General features: G+C 42.7%; 1 protein-coding gene across 3 annotated transcripts in view; it reads left to right on the plus strand.

Moving 5' to 3' along the window:
• The window catches only part of cnksr2a (connector enhancer of kinase suppressor of Ras 2a), a 76,642-nt gene that overhangs the window by 22,091 nt on the left and 41,494 nt on the right, over positions 1 to 13,057 (plus strand). For all 3 annotated transcript variants that reach the window (XM_030397799.1, XM_030397798.1, XM_030397800.1), the window contains exons 4-12: positions 2,362 to 2,449; positions 2,867 to 2,908; positions 5,123 to 5,242; positions 6,689 to 6,748; positions 7,007 to 7,075; positions 9,141 to 9,287; positions 10,261 to 10,373; positions 10,498 to 10,652; positions 12,276 to 12,365. In XM_030397799.1, coding sequence (XP_030253659.1) covers positions 2,362 to 2,449; positions 2,867 to 2,908; positions 5,123 to 5,242; positions 6,689 to 6,748; positions 7,007 to 7,075; positions 9,141 to 9,287; positions 10,261 to 10,373; positions 10,498 to 10,652; positions 12,276 to 12,365 — 884 coding nt within the window. The remainder of the gene's footprint in view (positions 1 to 2,361; positions 2,450 to 2,866; positions 2,909 to 5,122; positions 5,243 to 6,688; positions 6,749 to 7,006; positions 7,076 to 9,140; positions 9,288 to 10,260; positions 10,374 to 10,497; positions 10,653 to 12,275; positions 12,366 to 13,057) is intronic.

Below are 13,057 nucleotides of genomic sequence, written 5' to 3' on the forward strand. Positions count from 1 at the left end.
GTGGTTCGGGTCTCTCTTTGTGTCTGTCTGCAGTCATTAGCACCCCATTAGCTGCAGCATGTTCCTCATCATCATCAACACCTCGTTCACACCTGAGCAGTCCGTTATGTTACAGTACACCGCGGGCCTCATTTATAAACATTGTGTTTGCACAAAAGGGGCTTTAAAGACCCTCGACTCACTGAAAATAAAGGCTTTCATAAAACAAACTTGACAGCAGAATGAGCTCACTTCTGTGGAAACTCTTGATTATGCACAAAAACATGTGGGAGACTTGATTGCGGTGGCATAATAAACCCACAGTGGTCTAATAACCCTCCTCACACAGTTGTTTTAAGAGAACAACGAGCCTTAAACTGCCTTTTCCCTCCGTTTGTTTCTGGAGCCTGGACTGAAATGACAAGTAGTCGGTGTGAGGTGTGTAAACTGGTGCACTCGGAGCACAATGGCCTATTTACCTTGTTCTCTAACGCAGCTTCATTCATCCATCCACTGGAGCTGCAAGCTCTTTCCTCTGTGGAGATGTATATTAAGGAAGCCCGACGTCATGGGCAAGTTTTCTCCAGCGTCCCCTGAACGCACCTGTACTGGTTTGGATTTCTGAGCCAGTTAGTGTTCGTACGCAGTGTTGTCTTAGTTTTGAGACAGTTTTCAACCTTGCAGAACAACGACCCTGCTCACGTTCGTTCTCTTTCTCCCTCTGTCTGCAAAATTAACAACGGGATGCATTTATGTCTGGATTTGAGAGGTGTTCGTAAGCTTCTCTTTCACAGTTGATCAGTCGGTAACAACTTTATCAGAAAGGCCACACACTTACACAGGAATTCCACTGGATTTGCATGTACGTTGCGGAACGGCTCCGCTACGGTTTTGCTCCGTGCTCCATTGCAGTTATACGCATGTGTTATAAACAAAACTAGCAAACAGACAAACGGTTTGTGTTCCCAACCGAAGGATTAGACTGTGTTATTGTTGTTTCGGTGTCCGACTTCCTGTTCTGCTCTGTTCTGAATTCGCCTGAACTGATGCGCTGTGCTCCGGCAAGCCTTGCGTTTCTGTTACGGAAGGGGGGATCAGACACGGACCAAACACGGACCTGATCGAATTTAGGGGTTATATTGTGTTTTCCATGTGCAGCACACAATAGAAGACTGTCCGTAATCGATTGGAAATAATCCGTATGGTTAGGGCGAGGTAGGGTAGGAGGCTAAAGACTGTTTGTGCGTGATATCAATACTACAAGTATTTAGACGTATCTGCAATATCAACGAAAGGGTGGAGAGAACGATACTGGCACGTAGAGAAGAGCACGAAGCAGCTACAATCCTCGAAGATCCCAGCGGGGAAATCTTCTGGGCAGATATTTTTCAGAACTTTGATGATGAGCACTTTAAACGCACAGTTGTCTGCTCTGTTCAAACACATGTGGATCACTTGGATTTAGGACTGGGGAGCTGGCAGGGTAGAGTCTGAGGGCAATAATGCAGATGTTTGTTTCCACACACACGGCTCCTCTGGGTAAACTCTGGATGAACCCAGAGCTGCAGTGCATGTGTGAAACGGGCTTTGTCTGGAAATTGAATACCCTCGATGTCACAGCACAGACGGTGACATCTAAATGCCTCGGGGTGGCAACACGAAAAGATTGGCTTTGATTTCAATTGACGTGTGTTTACAAGGAGATTTGAACAGATAGATAATCATCGATTGGTTGAACAAATGCTCTATTATTTATAATTTAACTAATAATCATCGCGTAGATTAAGGGACGTACACAATGTGATGGAACAGGGTTATCATCCATATACTAAGACCCGCCTTCCTGGCATTTAGCAACCAATCAGTGACAAATAACAACCTGTTGCTGTGACAACCGTTTCATGGAAGAAGCAAAGACGCTACTGGGAAATTCTGATAAGGATTTTCACAATTTTCTGACATTTTAACAGCGTAAGCAATCAATCAGTCCAATGAGAATTGATCAATACTGTAAACAATCAGCTCTATATGGATCGCCCGCTTCATTAACCATATAAATAGAGTTGGTTTAATCATATTTCTTAGCTTCATAGCATGTTTTTTAATAAAATCTAATGAGAACCATCACCATTACCATCATTTTTCTGTCACTCTACATAAAGTATATACGTTATTCTGCAGATTGAGTCTCAAACCTGATTCCTGGAAATGTTTTTACCTGTGTACACGCACACACACACATACACACACACACACACACACACACGTACACACACAGAGTCTGTGTCTGTAACAATGCTGCTGTCCATCTCCTCTGTACATTATCTAATGCAGCAGAAACATTTTTAAGACGTGCCGCTGTGTGTTATCTGTTCCTCCCAGGTCTCCCTTTGCTGCAGTGGCAGACTACTCAGTAACCCGAAATAATGTCATTCAGCTCTGCCTGGAGCTCACCACCATTGTACAGCAGGTGTGTTGAATTGTTTGTGTGTGTGTGTGTGTGTGTGTTTATGTGAAAGCTCGTATTCTGCCGTGGTTGTCATATCCCCCTAAGAATCTGTGTGTGTGTGTGTGTGTGTGTGTGGGTGGGATGCTGCAACTCTGCTCTTTGCGTCTTTGAGCAAGACTCGATTTCTTTGCTATTTGCGTCCTTACAGTCTGTCTTCTGTATGACTGATGTGTGTGTAAATAAAAGATAAATGTGTCTGCGTGCGTTGGCGTGCTTCATATCTGCGAGGAGGGTATATACGCTGCTGCAGGTGCCGGGTTCAGTAATGTGAGGCCCAGACGCTGCGAATGCTGTGTGTGTTTTTTTGAGTTTTTTTTTTTTTTTTTTGCAAGACAGGATGTTCTGCTCGCGCTACATTAAATTCTGCTTCTCCCTCAGGACTGTACGGTGTTTGAGACGGAGAACAAAATCCTTCATGTGGTGAGTCCTGCTTCCCTGGTCCAGCTGTCGCGTATTTGCTCTGTGTTGATGGGTAGCGTCCTTTTTTCGGTGTCTTTATCCATTCATACACGCTCACACACTGCTCCACAAACACAGAAATTAAAGCATGATAATAATAAATCACAACTGCACATCCTGCTGAATTCTATTGAAGTTTTGGGAAGTGTGCATTGTTGCGTTCTTGCCAAGAGATAGATTAAAAGATGCCGGCCAACAAGTGATTAGCGTAGCTTAGCATAAAGACAGGAGGCAAATGAAACAACTCGCCTGGCTCTGTCCAAAGTTTAAAAACACAAGTTACAGCAAAGCAAACTAACATCCCGACACTTGGCCATCAGAATGTGCCGATAACCAAAAATTACAGTTTTTAATTTTTTGTTTGTGTACTGAGTAATAAAAACTAAATATGTGTCAATTTCAAACCTCTACAGGTGCTGGTAGGCTAGCAGTTCCCCTCTGATTCCAGTCTTTATGCTAAGCTAGGCTAGTTGCATCCTGCCTGAAGCTCCATACTTAATGCTGCATTCACACCATGTTCATCTGAGGACGAAAAGGAAATACTCCAACGCAATGGAGCTGCAATGATTAGTCGTCGGACCGAAAATATCTATTTTGATAATCCATTAATCGCCCTTTTCCAAGGAAAGACATGCAAAATTTGCTGGTTTCAGCTCCTCAAATGTCAGAATTTGCTATGACTAAAGGATGAACTGAATAGAATTTGAAATTCAACATATAAATGTATGATCATGATATTTAAAATCTAAAAGGTCAGAGGGTAAATCCACTGTGACATCATGATATCCTGCAAAAAAAAAAAAATGTTCTGGCCCATTATTAAATACCAGAGCTTGACTTTGTGCAAGCTGATAGTGTTTTTTTGCATAGTAATCCATGGAACGAACCCCAGAAACACTCCGTGTCCTTCTCTTTATGCATCCACGGCAGCGTTATAAAGATTAAAAAAACATTTATTGGACAAAAAATTATCATACGCCTCCGAGTACAGGATGAGTCATCGACATATCGTTCACCGAGAAGTTTCAAACTCTAAAATACTCCTAATAAAAACAGTTAAACATGAATATAAATGCAGCCACAGCACCACTGATGTTCTGTCAGAGACTCTCTGACTCTTAATTACAGCTTGGAGGTTGATGTTAATGGTTTTTTTTTCGAGGTGGTTGCTTCTAACCGTGGTTCACTGAGGTCACAGACACGAGAGGAGTTTTAATCTTTTCATCCAACTCTTGGCAAGATCCTTCAAAAAAAGGGTTGGTCCAACTTACTCCAAAGTGCTCACAGCATCCAAAGAAAATTAATAATTCAGCAGCAACATCTCCTTCCAGATACAAAAACACACGATCTGGATCAGCTGCTCCCAAACTGAAAGGCTGCTACGGGTTTAATTGACCGTTTTCCCAGCAGGCGATTTTGACTTGTCAAACACGAGTGTTGCTAATACGTCTGCTAATTGCTGCACGCCATCGCGGTAATTGCTGGAACGCAGCTTTCAGTGACATTAATGTTATTAGTTCCACCTGTGATTTACCTGCTATGACATGTGAAAAGTCCCCCGTGAAAGAAAAGTGCTTTCCAGGTCCGACAAAATACGTTGACACTTCTCATGCTGTCAGAATGTGAAGCAGGAAGCTTTACGTCCAGAAAACATGCTGTCAGTATTATTTTCTCCCCGCTAAAACTGTTGATGGCATGTAGCCTGGAGTCAGCTGTTCTTGCTGCTCTCCGTTTGCTTTTTAATTTAGCTGTGGACCCACAAATTAAATTCACCACCATTATATCGGTGTGGAGGCAGATTGTTTAGGGACCCTCGACAAATAAACCAAAATGATGATCTGCATGGAGCGAGGAAATATGTTCTCTAGTAGTCATTTACACGTGAACTGACCCTTTAAAGTGAGCTGGGAAGCCACAGAGGTGTGTTGATGTTTGCAGCCACTAACAACGTCCGTTCTGAACTGTACCGTTAAACATTTGGAGGCGAAATCAGTTTATTTTCTTACCGAAAAATCTCTAATAAAAGACAAAAGCAGCAGCACAAAGCTGACAAACACGGAGCGCGGGTTGTTTTCTCTTTTGTTTTCATCTGTTTTCCGTGCTTCCACAGGTGAACCTGCTCTATAAAAGCTGTGTGTGTGTTATTATTCGTCCTCTCCCGTTTTCTCTCTGTAGTGCAAAACTCTGTCGGAGGTGTGTGAGCACATTGTTTGTGTGTCATCGGACCCGCTGGTATCTCAGTCGGCCCACCTCGAGCTGGTTCACCTCACCAACATCAAACCCTCTGAAGGCCTGGTAATGACTTTTTGTGTGTGTGTGTGTGTGTGTGTGTGTGTACTGGTACCTGTTCTTTTGTTTGTGTGCATGGGTGTATTTGAGGTTGAAGTGTCAGTTGTTTTGGAAATCTTTCAACATGTACAGCGGCATGATTTCTAGCTCAGTACATCTACTCAGGTACAGTGCAGTTTTTTAGGCACTAGCTCATTTTATGCTGCTATAAACAGTGAAATACGGAAGCCCAGAGGGACAAATGAAAAATGAGATCTGATCTAAGTTGTTTACTCTTAAGTGTTTATGATTTAGAACTGGTGAGGAAGAGGTTTTGCCAGAATAATCTGTAAAAACGTGTTTTTTTGTGGGAGACTGAGAGGAAAACACATTTTTCAGGCAGAATGTTTTTTTTTTTACTTTACGATTTACTTGAACACTTAAACAAAATGTACAAATTCAGGTTTCCAAAGATGAATCCTTAAGTTTTCTGAAGATAATGATGCGTCTCATTCGGTCACCTGTCGTTACTTCCAGGACAGGGAAGTCAGCAAACGATCCTAAACCTAACACAGACAAAAAAAAATTGCTGCTGCAGTCGGGTCGATAAACAGGAGTGAAGATAAATCCACTGTTTTAATCCCTGACGTTTAGAAAAACCTCTGAGCTCTCTCTGTGAGTGTGACTGGGTGTTTATTCCTCCAGGAGATCTGGCTCTGCACTCGATACTTAAATAAAAGATCTGTTCTCTTCTTCCACTCATAACGATTACATGCATATCACCAGGGTTTGAAGTATCCTTTCAGCGCGACTGTAAAACGAGCCTCTTTCCTGCTACAGCTGTTTTTTTGAAAACGACTCTTTGAAGACACTTCACACATTTGATCAATCATGAAGGGAAAGTTTTGAGACAATTTAAAGATGAGAGAGTCTTCATCCCTGAAGCCTTTTGTGTCGTTAAAGTGAAAGCCATTTAAACAGAATTCAAAAAGCCACATTACCGGAGCTCGTCTATCAGTCACGCTCTCGCTCTCTGCTGTCAGGCTGCTGCGAGAGACCAGAATTATGACATTAACATTTTTAGACCGTCTCAAGCAAAGTTTGGCTTGCTGTCTGGTTATTGTGCTCGGTGCAGCTGGCGCCCGTGCTCTGCCAAAAGATTTTTGTGACCTCGAGTCATTTTCAGCATTTTCTTCGTTTTAGTGAATGAGGGAGTAAGCAGCTCCTGATATACAGCTGTTAGATTAAAGTGACGGATTTAATTTAATTAACATTTCACATATTATTCTGCTGCTCATCTCATTTTCAGGTTATCAACAGTAATTAGGCTGCCACTGAAAACTGTAGTGTTTCTGACTTAGCCAAAAAAAAAAGGTGATAATGCTCATGGGAGTTGTAGTTTTTTTAGTCACTTGTTGTTGAAAGCATTACTGGATTTGAAACTGACTCTTTTTCCTTCCCTCTCTCCATCAGGGGATGTACATCAAGTCGACCTACGACGGCCTGCACGTGATCACAGGAACAACTGAAGGGGTAAAAATCATTTCCACACATTCGCACACTAAACTACAGCCGAGCGGTGTGTGTCAAAGAAAAAGCCCTTACTCAGAACATAACAGATCCATAGCAGAGTATCACATTCCATTGGGATGACTCCACACGGCTCTCCCTTTGCATTCGAGTACAGTTTGCTGGACCACTCGCCCGCACCGGCGTACAGACGGTCGATAAACTCAGATCAATTCATAGTCTTCTGTTTTTCTTTCTGTCTCTTCCTCTCTGTCTCTGTAGTCTCCAGCTGACCGCTGTAAGAAGATCCATGCAGGAGATGAAGTCATTCAAGTCAATCACCAGACTGTGGTGGGTTTCTTACTCTGTCTGCGTGCGTGTGTGTTCCTATATGTGCTAAATATATCGTCTTGTGTGTATTCAGGTGTTTATATATAGATTTTGTGTGTGAGAGCAGGAAAATGCACTTATATCATCTTTGAAAATTAGCCTAAATTAAGAGTGAATTCAAATATCTGAACTGGATTGGTTAAAGTGCACGTTAAAGGACCAGTTCATCTTTTTAAACGATGTGTATCCACCTTATATAACTGAGATTTGAATTTTGTACGTTTCTAAAGTGATTTGATAATATGACATTGAAATCACAGATGTAAACAAACATTTAGAGCAACTATAATGAATATTTTTGAGATAAATCAAATGACAATGTTCGATACGGAAGAGGTTACTCATGGTGATGAATCCACAGATCAGCTCTTTGGATTATTTCAGGATCTTTCAGCTCATTGTTTTGGCTGTCAGGCCCAAATCCAGTCATCAAGTCTACATTAAAAGTTATTGGCTGACTTTCATATGTGGAGGGTGGTGGTGTAGTCCCAGGTGACTCAACACTCCACCCAGGTGTTTCAGTATTTGTAAGTGTGAAACAACTGGATATTTTTGAGAGATCTTGGGACAATTTCTAGCTTTGTTTGTGACAACAATAACAACATTTTTATTTTATTTTTTTTTTAACGAGCGATGGGAACATTTTCCAGGTGTGATTTGGTGACCAAAGCAGGTGTTTAAAACAAAAACAACTGTTTTTTTTTTTTTTTTTTTTAACCCTAATCAAGTGTGTCTTGCACCTAAACAAACTAAAACAAGCTTAAAGTTACAACAAAAAGAAATGTGGTTTGCGGAACTTATATTGCTAACTTTAACTCCAGTGATTGACTTTGCTTTTATGGTCCAGTGTCACCACTCATATTGCTGCAACATTTTCTGCTGTTTAAAGCAAATAAAATGCAAAAACAGCTCAGATATACTGTGAATCTCTAAGTTTGTGGATGAGGTGGTAGAGACCAAAAACAGAGCAAAAAGAGATTTTGTAACGTCAGTAACAAGTTTGCCATACCAACTTAAAAACGGAAATATAAAACAAGTCGCCGAAAAAACAGTATGAACAGTAACTTTTCAGTACGATTTTGTTATCTTCTTTCTTATTTGTGTTGTTTTTCCTCACTTTAATCGAGGGTCTGAGGACAGAAGGTGTTGTGCTCTGTACAGATTGTAGAGTCGCCGAAAAAACAGTATGATTTTGTTATCTCATGTCTAATTTGTGTTGTTTTTCCTCACTTTAATCTAAAGTCTGAGGACAGAAGGTGTTGTACTCTGTACAGAAGCAATGTGATTTGTGATTTAGGGCTTTATAATTAAAACTGCATTGACTTGACTTGACATCAGGAGAAACCCAGTGGGATTCGCCGTCTTGTTTTCACTGGGTGTGGTCTAATATTATAAGACCTCTCGATTGAATTAGGAGTTCAAACCAGTTGCAATTATGTGTCTTGAATCTTGGTGGCAGGACGACCCGTCTGTTTACAGCCTTACTGCAGACTGTGCAACACTTTTACAAGGTGCAAAATGAACGCAGCTTGCATCGCAATTAGTGTAATCAGATCCTGCGCCTCCTCTTGCATTACGATCAGATCTCAGGTCAATCCACTAAATGCAATTAAGATAGTGTGTTTGCCTTAATTAGAAAATGAGCACAGAGGAGAAAGAGGCTTGAGCAGCAAGAGAAAATAAAGTTCTGGTGAGCGGATAGTAGCTGTTTGTGTTCGCGAATGTCCTGGCAGAGTTTTGTGAAAAACAGTGGCTAAAAATGTAGCGAGATGCATGATAAGATGCGTTTGTTTTGAAATTGAGGGCAGGTTACATCACATGAAAGCTCTATAGATAGACTTACCACCTCCACACCCACTTGCCTGTGCACAGAAGGCTCAACAAGCGAGGTCCAATCACGACGTGGACCGAATTCAAACTACGGGCCGAATATAAATGTGATGCCGTGATTGTTCATTATCCAGATGATGATAACACACCAGCGGGTCAGCGGACGCTCTGACCCTCTGGCGTCTCTCGTCCACAGGTGGGCTGGCAGTTACGTAACCTGGTCGGCTCGCTGAGGGCCGATAAAGGCGTCGTGTCCCTGACCCTGAAGAAGCGTCCCCAGAGCACGCTCAGCTCCGCCCCCGCTCTGCTGAAGAACATGCGCTGGAAACCCCTCGCTTTGCAGGTGGGACCGGCTCTACCTTTTATAGACTTTATTAAAACACTGCACTGGCCCACATAATTCCCCACGGCATTCCCACACTCCCTCCACGACTGCAGCCAAAGCGTATAATTAGGTCAGGGTACTGTGGCTCAGCAGGGTTTTGTTTGCCAGCTGAGACAAACTGGAATGACTGGAAGGGAGAATTGATGGCACCATCCACCCACATTCCCACTGCTCCGGCAAATTATGAAATACATCTCCCTAATTAACACTGATTATCTTCACAATCAGGAGGAAGCACAAAGCAAAACAGTTCTCTCTTCACTCCATCACTGTGTTGTTTTTAGGGAAACACTTCGGTTATAACTAAGGGCTATATAACTAATTTGCTTTTAATAGTCTTTGGAAATGTAATTCCTGCCTGCAAACATGGTGACCGGCAACAGATGTTCCAGTCACGTTTTGGGTTGGTGGAGACCAAAAACGAGCTAAAAGAGAGTGAACACTTCCTCAAATGACAGCTTGGCCTCATGTAATGGGGGGATCGCAAAATCACATTATTACATCCAGAAACAGTGACCAACTTCCACCACCTATTCTGCCCAAAACTCCTTCCATAACACTCTATAATGCCTTTATTCAGTAGTACGAGTAATACTAAGATGAACACTGTCCGCTGATCTATTGTTTGATAGGAGCTTCTATGCCCACCCTAGAGCCTACAACAGCCAACAAAAAGCTCCATCCACTCTGTAACGCCATTATCCATTAATATGAGTAACACTAAGATGGTAGGCAACATGTGACCTATAGATTGACATCTCATTTGACCAGATAGAGCTTCTATGCCCGCCCTAGAGCCTACAACAACCAACAAGTAATGGCAAATACATGAGATTATTTCTAAAAGATGACAGAAACCTGTAAAAAATATATATATATATATATATATATTTAAAAGCTGTCCACACCTGATTCACCTTCCTTTCTTCAGCCAACCAGAAGTCCTGGCAGCGGTTCGGCCACACCCTCAGGCACACCCACCAAGAACTCCGCCCTCCAGGACCTCCACATCCCCCCTCCACCCGCTGAGCCATACACACCCAGGTACAGTGTCTTCATTTGGGAAAAAAAAAAAATTGGCAGCTGATAAGAAAAGTAAAACTGGTGACAGCAGAGAGGGGCTCTGACTCTGACGACCATTCGTTTGCCGCCTCTGCTGTTGCCATAGGGATGAGACAGGAGCCTTGTCTGGAGATGAGGCATCACGTAACCACGGTGGCGTCAGCGTCGCTAAGCGCTCTGAGTCACCAAACTCCTTCCTGGATCAAGAGTCTCACCGGCGAGAAGAGGACGAGTCCGTGTACTGCACCACGCCGACATATGGTACGCCATTGTGATGAAGTGTGTGTGTGTGTGTGTGTGTGTGTGAGAGAGGAAATAAGAGGGAGGATTGAGTTCAGTCTCATTCTGTTGTATTGAACCACTTCACAAAAAACAATCATGGGGCTGAGAGTCCACCTGCCGCCCCGAGGCTGTTGATAGAAAAGTTTCAGAGAGTGACGGAGGAGAGCTCGATGATAGAGCTGAAGAACGTATACAGATGAAACGTTTCATTTGAGTCCATATTAATACGTTTAACGACCTGTTTTTATTAAGACTGGGAGAAAAAAGGCTGAATTTAACAACCTTATTTATTTAAAACACCCAGGTAGTAATTGAACCTCTCCATCATTGGCTCTCTGTGAGTCAGATGTAGGTCGTGACTGACTTCATGTGGCAAGCCTCTGGAGAGCTGAAGTGCCTGAAGGGGTAAAATAAGTGCGAGTTCGACCCAAAATCTACGCAACATATTCCACCTCTCTCCTGCTATTTATGCTTCCAGATTGTTTTGGTGTGAGTTGCAGAGTTTTGGACGTCTGCCTTCTCCTGAATATAATGGAGCCGGATGGCTCTCGGCTTGTGGTGCTCAGAGTTTCAAAGAAAGCATTTGAAAAACTTGACAGCGGTGTCTCTTTGCAGAAATCATCGCATGTTGTGAGCAGTTTCGTGTAGGAACTATTTTCTCTCCATCGAACTACACCTGCTAATCGTATCACCAGTGACCTACTGGTATTAAAGTGGGTTATCTTGAGTAAGCGGGTCATGATTTTATGAGAAAAGACATTGTTGTTGAGTTTTTCTCAAGTAGCTGAGTGTGGTCTAGTTCCATTATATTCAAGAGAAGTCAGACATCTCTACGGCCGTTATCTCTAAAACTCAGCAACTCACAATCTGGATGATAAACAGCACTACAGGTGCGAGGAAAAATATTAAATATCTACTTTTTAAAATTTTTTCTGGGGCAAAACTGCCCTACTTGCGAGCTAATTTGTCCTTTTCATTACCAAGTTCCACAAGTCGTGCACTACTTTTCTGACGCCACAAGCGGAATTTAATTGTTGACTACTTATTGATTAATTGTGGCAGTCTGGACTTGATAGGCTTTTTATGTGGGTCCGTTACGGTGCTCATTTAACGCAATAAAGTAAAACTAATGAACACGTTTCTTGTTGATATTATTATTAATAGAGCTTTAATGGATACTAAGACCGTCACCAACCTGTGACCTGTGATTGAGTCCGAAAAACTGATCGCGTTGGCATGAGACCTACTGTCCGTTTTTCCACCTTAGCACCTGTTTCCGACTATTTTATATTAACAAAGCTGGAGATTCATTTAAAAATTGATCAAGTGTTGCAGCTCTAAAATCTGACGGGCTGTTTATGAGTTTACCAGTGTGTGTCCGTTAAGTGCTTTCACGTTGTTCATTTAACGCAATACAGTGAAACCAGTGCACCGTTTTGTTATTGCTATTAATGGAGCTCTATAAATCATGGATGAAGTAAACAAAAACTGTGCAACAATCCCTAAATCTCACATTTCAGAGGCTAAAAATGGAGCCAGCAAAACCTAATCCTCTCCAAGGAGAATATGAAGTTTTATAATTATGTGTGTGTGTACTTGTAGGCAGGCTGAGGCCCATCTCCATGCCTGTGGAGTGTAACTGGGTGGGCGACTATGAAGACCCGGCCAAGCTTAACAGAGAAAGCCGCAGAGGTGAGTGCCGGCGTGTGGAGTGCATATGTGTGTGTGTGCACCCTCCCGAAGAGCCTGTTAGATTCAGTTAAATGTTCCCTTCGCTCAGTATTAAGACGAGATCAGTGTGTGTCAGAGAGTGTGTGTGTGAGAGAAAGAGATCAATGCGCCTCCATTCCTTTTCTCTAATTCTCTCTCTGATTAGCATCACAGAGGAACGAAATAAGAGGGGATGAGAGGGGGAGAAAAAAAAAAGGTAGACAGTTGGCACAAAGGCAGAGAAAATGAAAGGGAGGAAGAATAAAAGCGCTGGAAAGGAGAGGAAGATAGGAGGGAGGGAGGGAGGGAGGAGGAGGAGGAGGAGGGAGGAACAGAGAGAGAGAGAGAGAGAGAGAGAAAAAGACTATTCTCCCTGACCTCCACCTGAATCACTCACGCAGTTGCCATGGCGACGCTGACAGCAGCTCTTCTCGGTGTCTCACTTTCCTCCGGCCGCTGCCTAGCAACCAGGGGAGGACAAGGGTGGAGGAGAAGGGAGTGAGACCTGAGTTTCCTCCCGAGGTGGAGCGGTAAAAAAGAGGAAGTTGGTGGGAAGAGATGTCGAGAGCGCGAACCTGAACTAATCCAATAAACACACACTCACACACACACAGTAAAAAAAAACAGGGTTATTGTCCTGGACGCTGTAACGGAAGGTGCTGAAATATGTCTGT

This window comes from Sparus aurata, chromosome 19 (assembly GCF_900880675.1).
Source record: "Sparus aurata chromosome 19, fSpaAur1.1, whole genome shotgun sequence".
Classification (NCBI taxonomy): domain Eukaryota; kingdom Metazoa; phylum Chordata; class Actinopteri; order Spariformes; family Sparidae; genus Sparus; species Sparus aurata.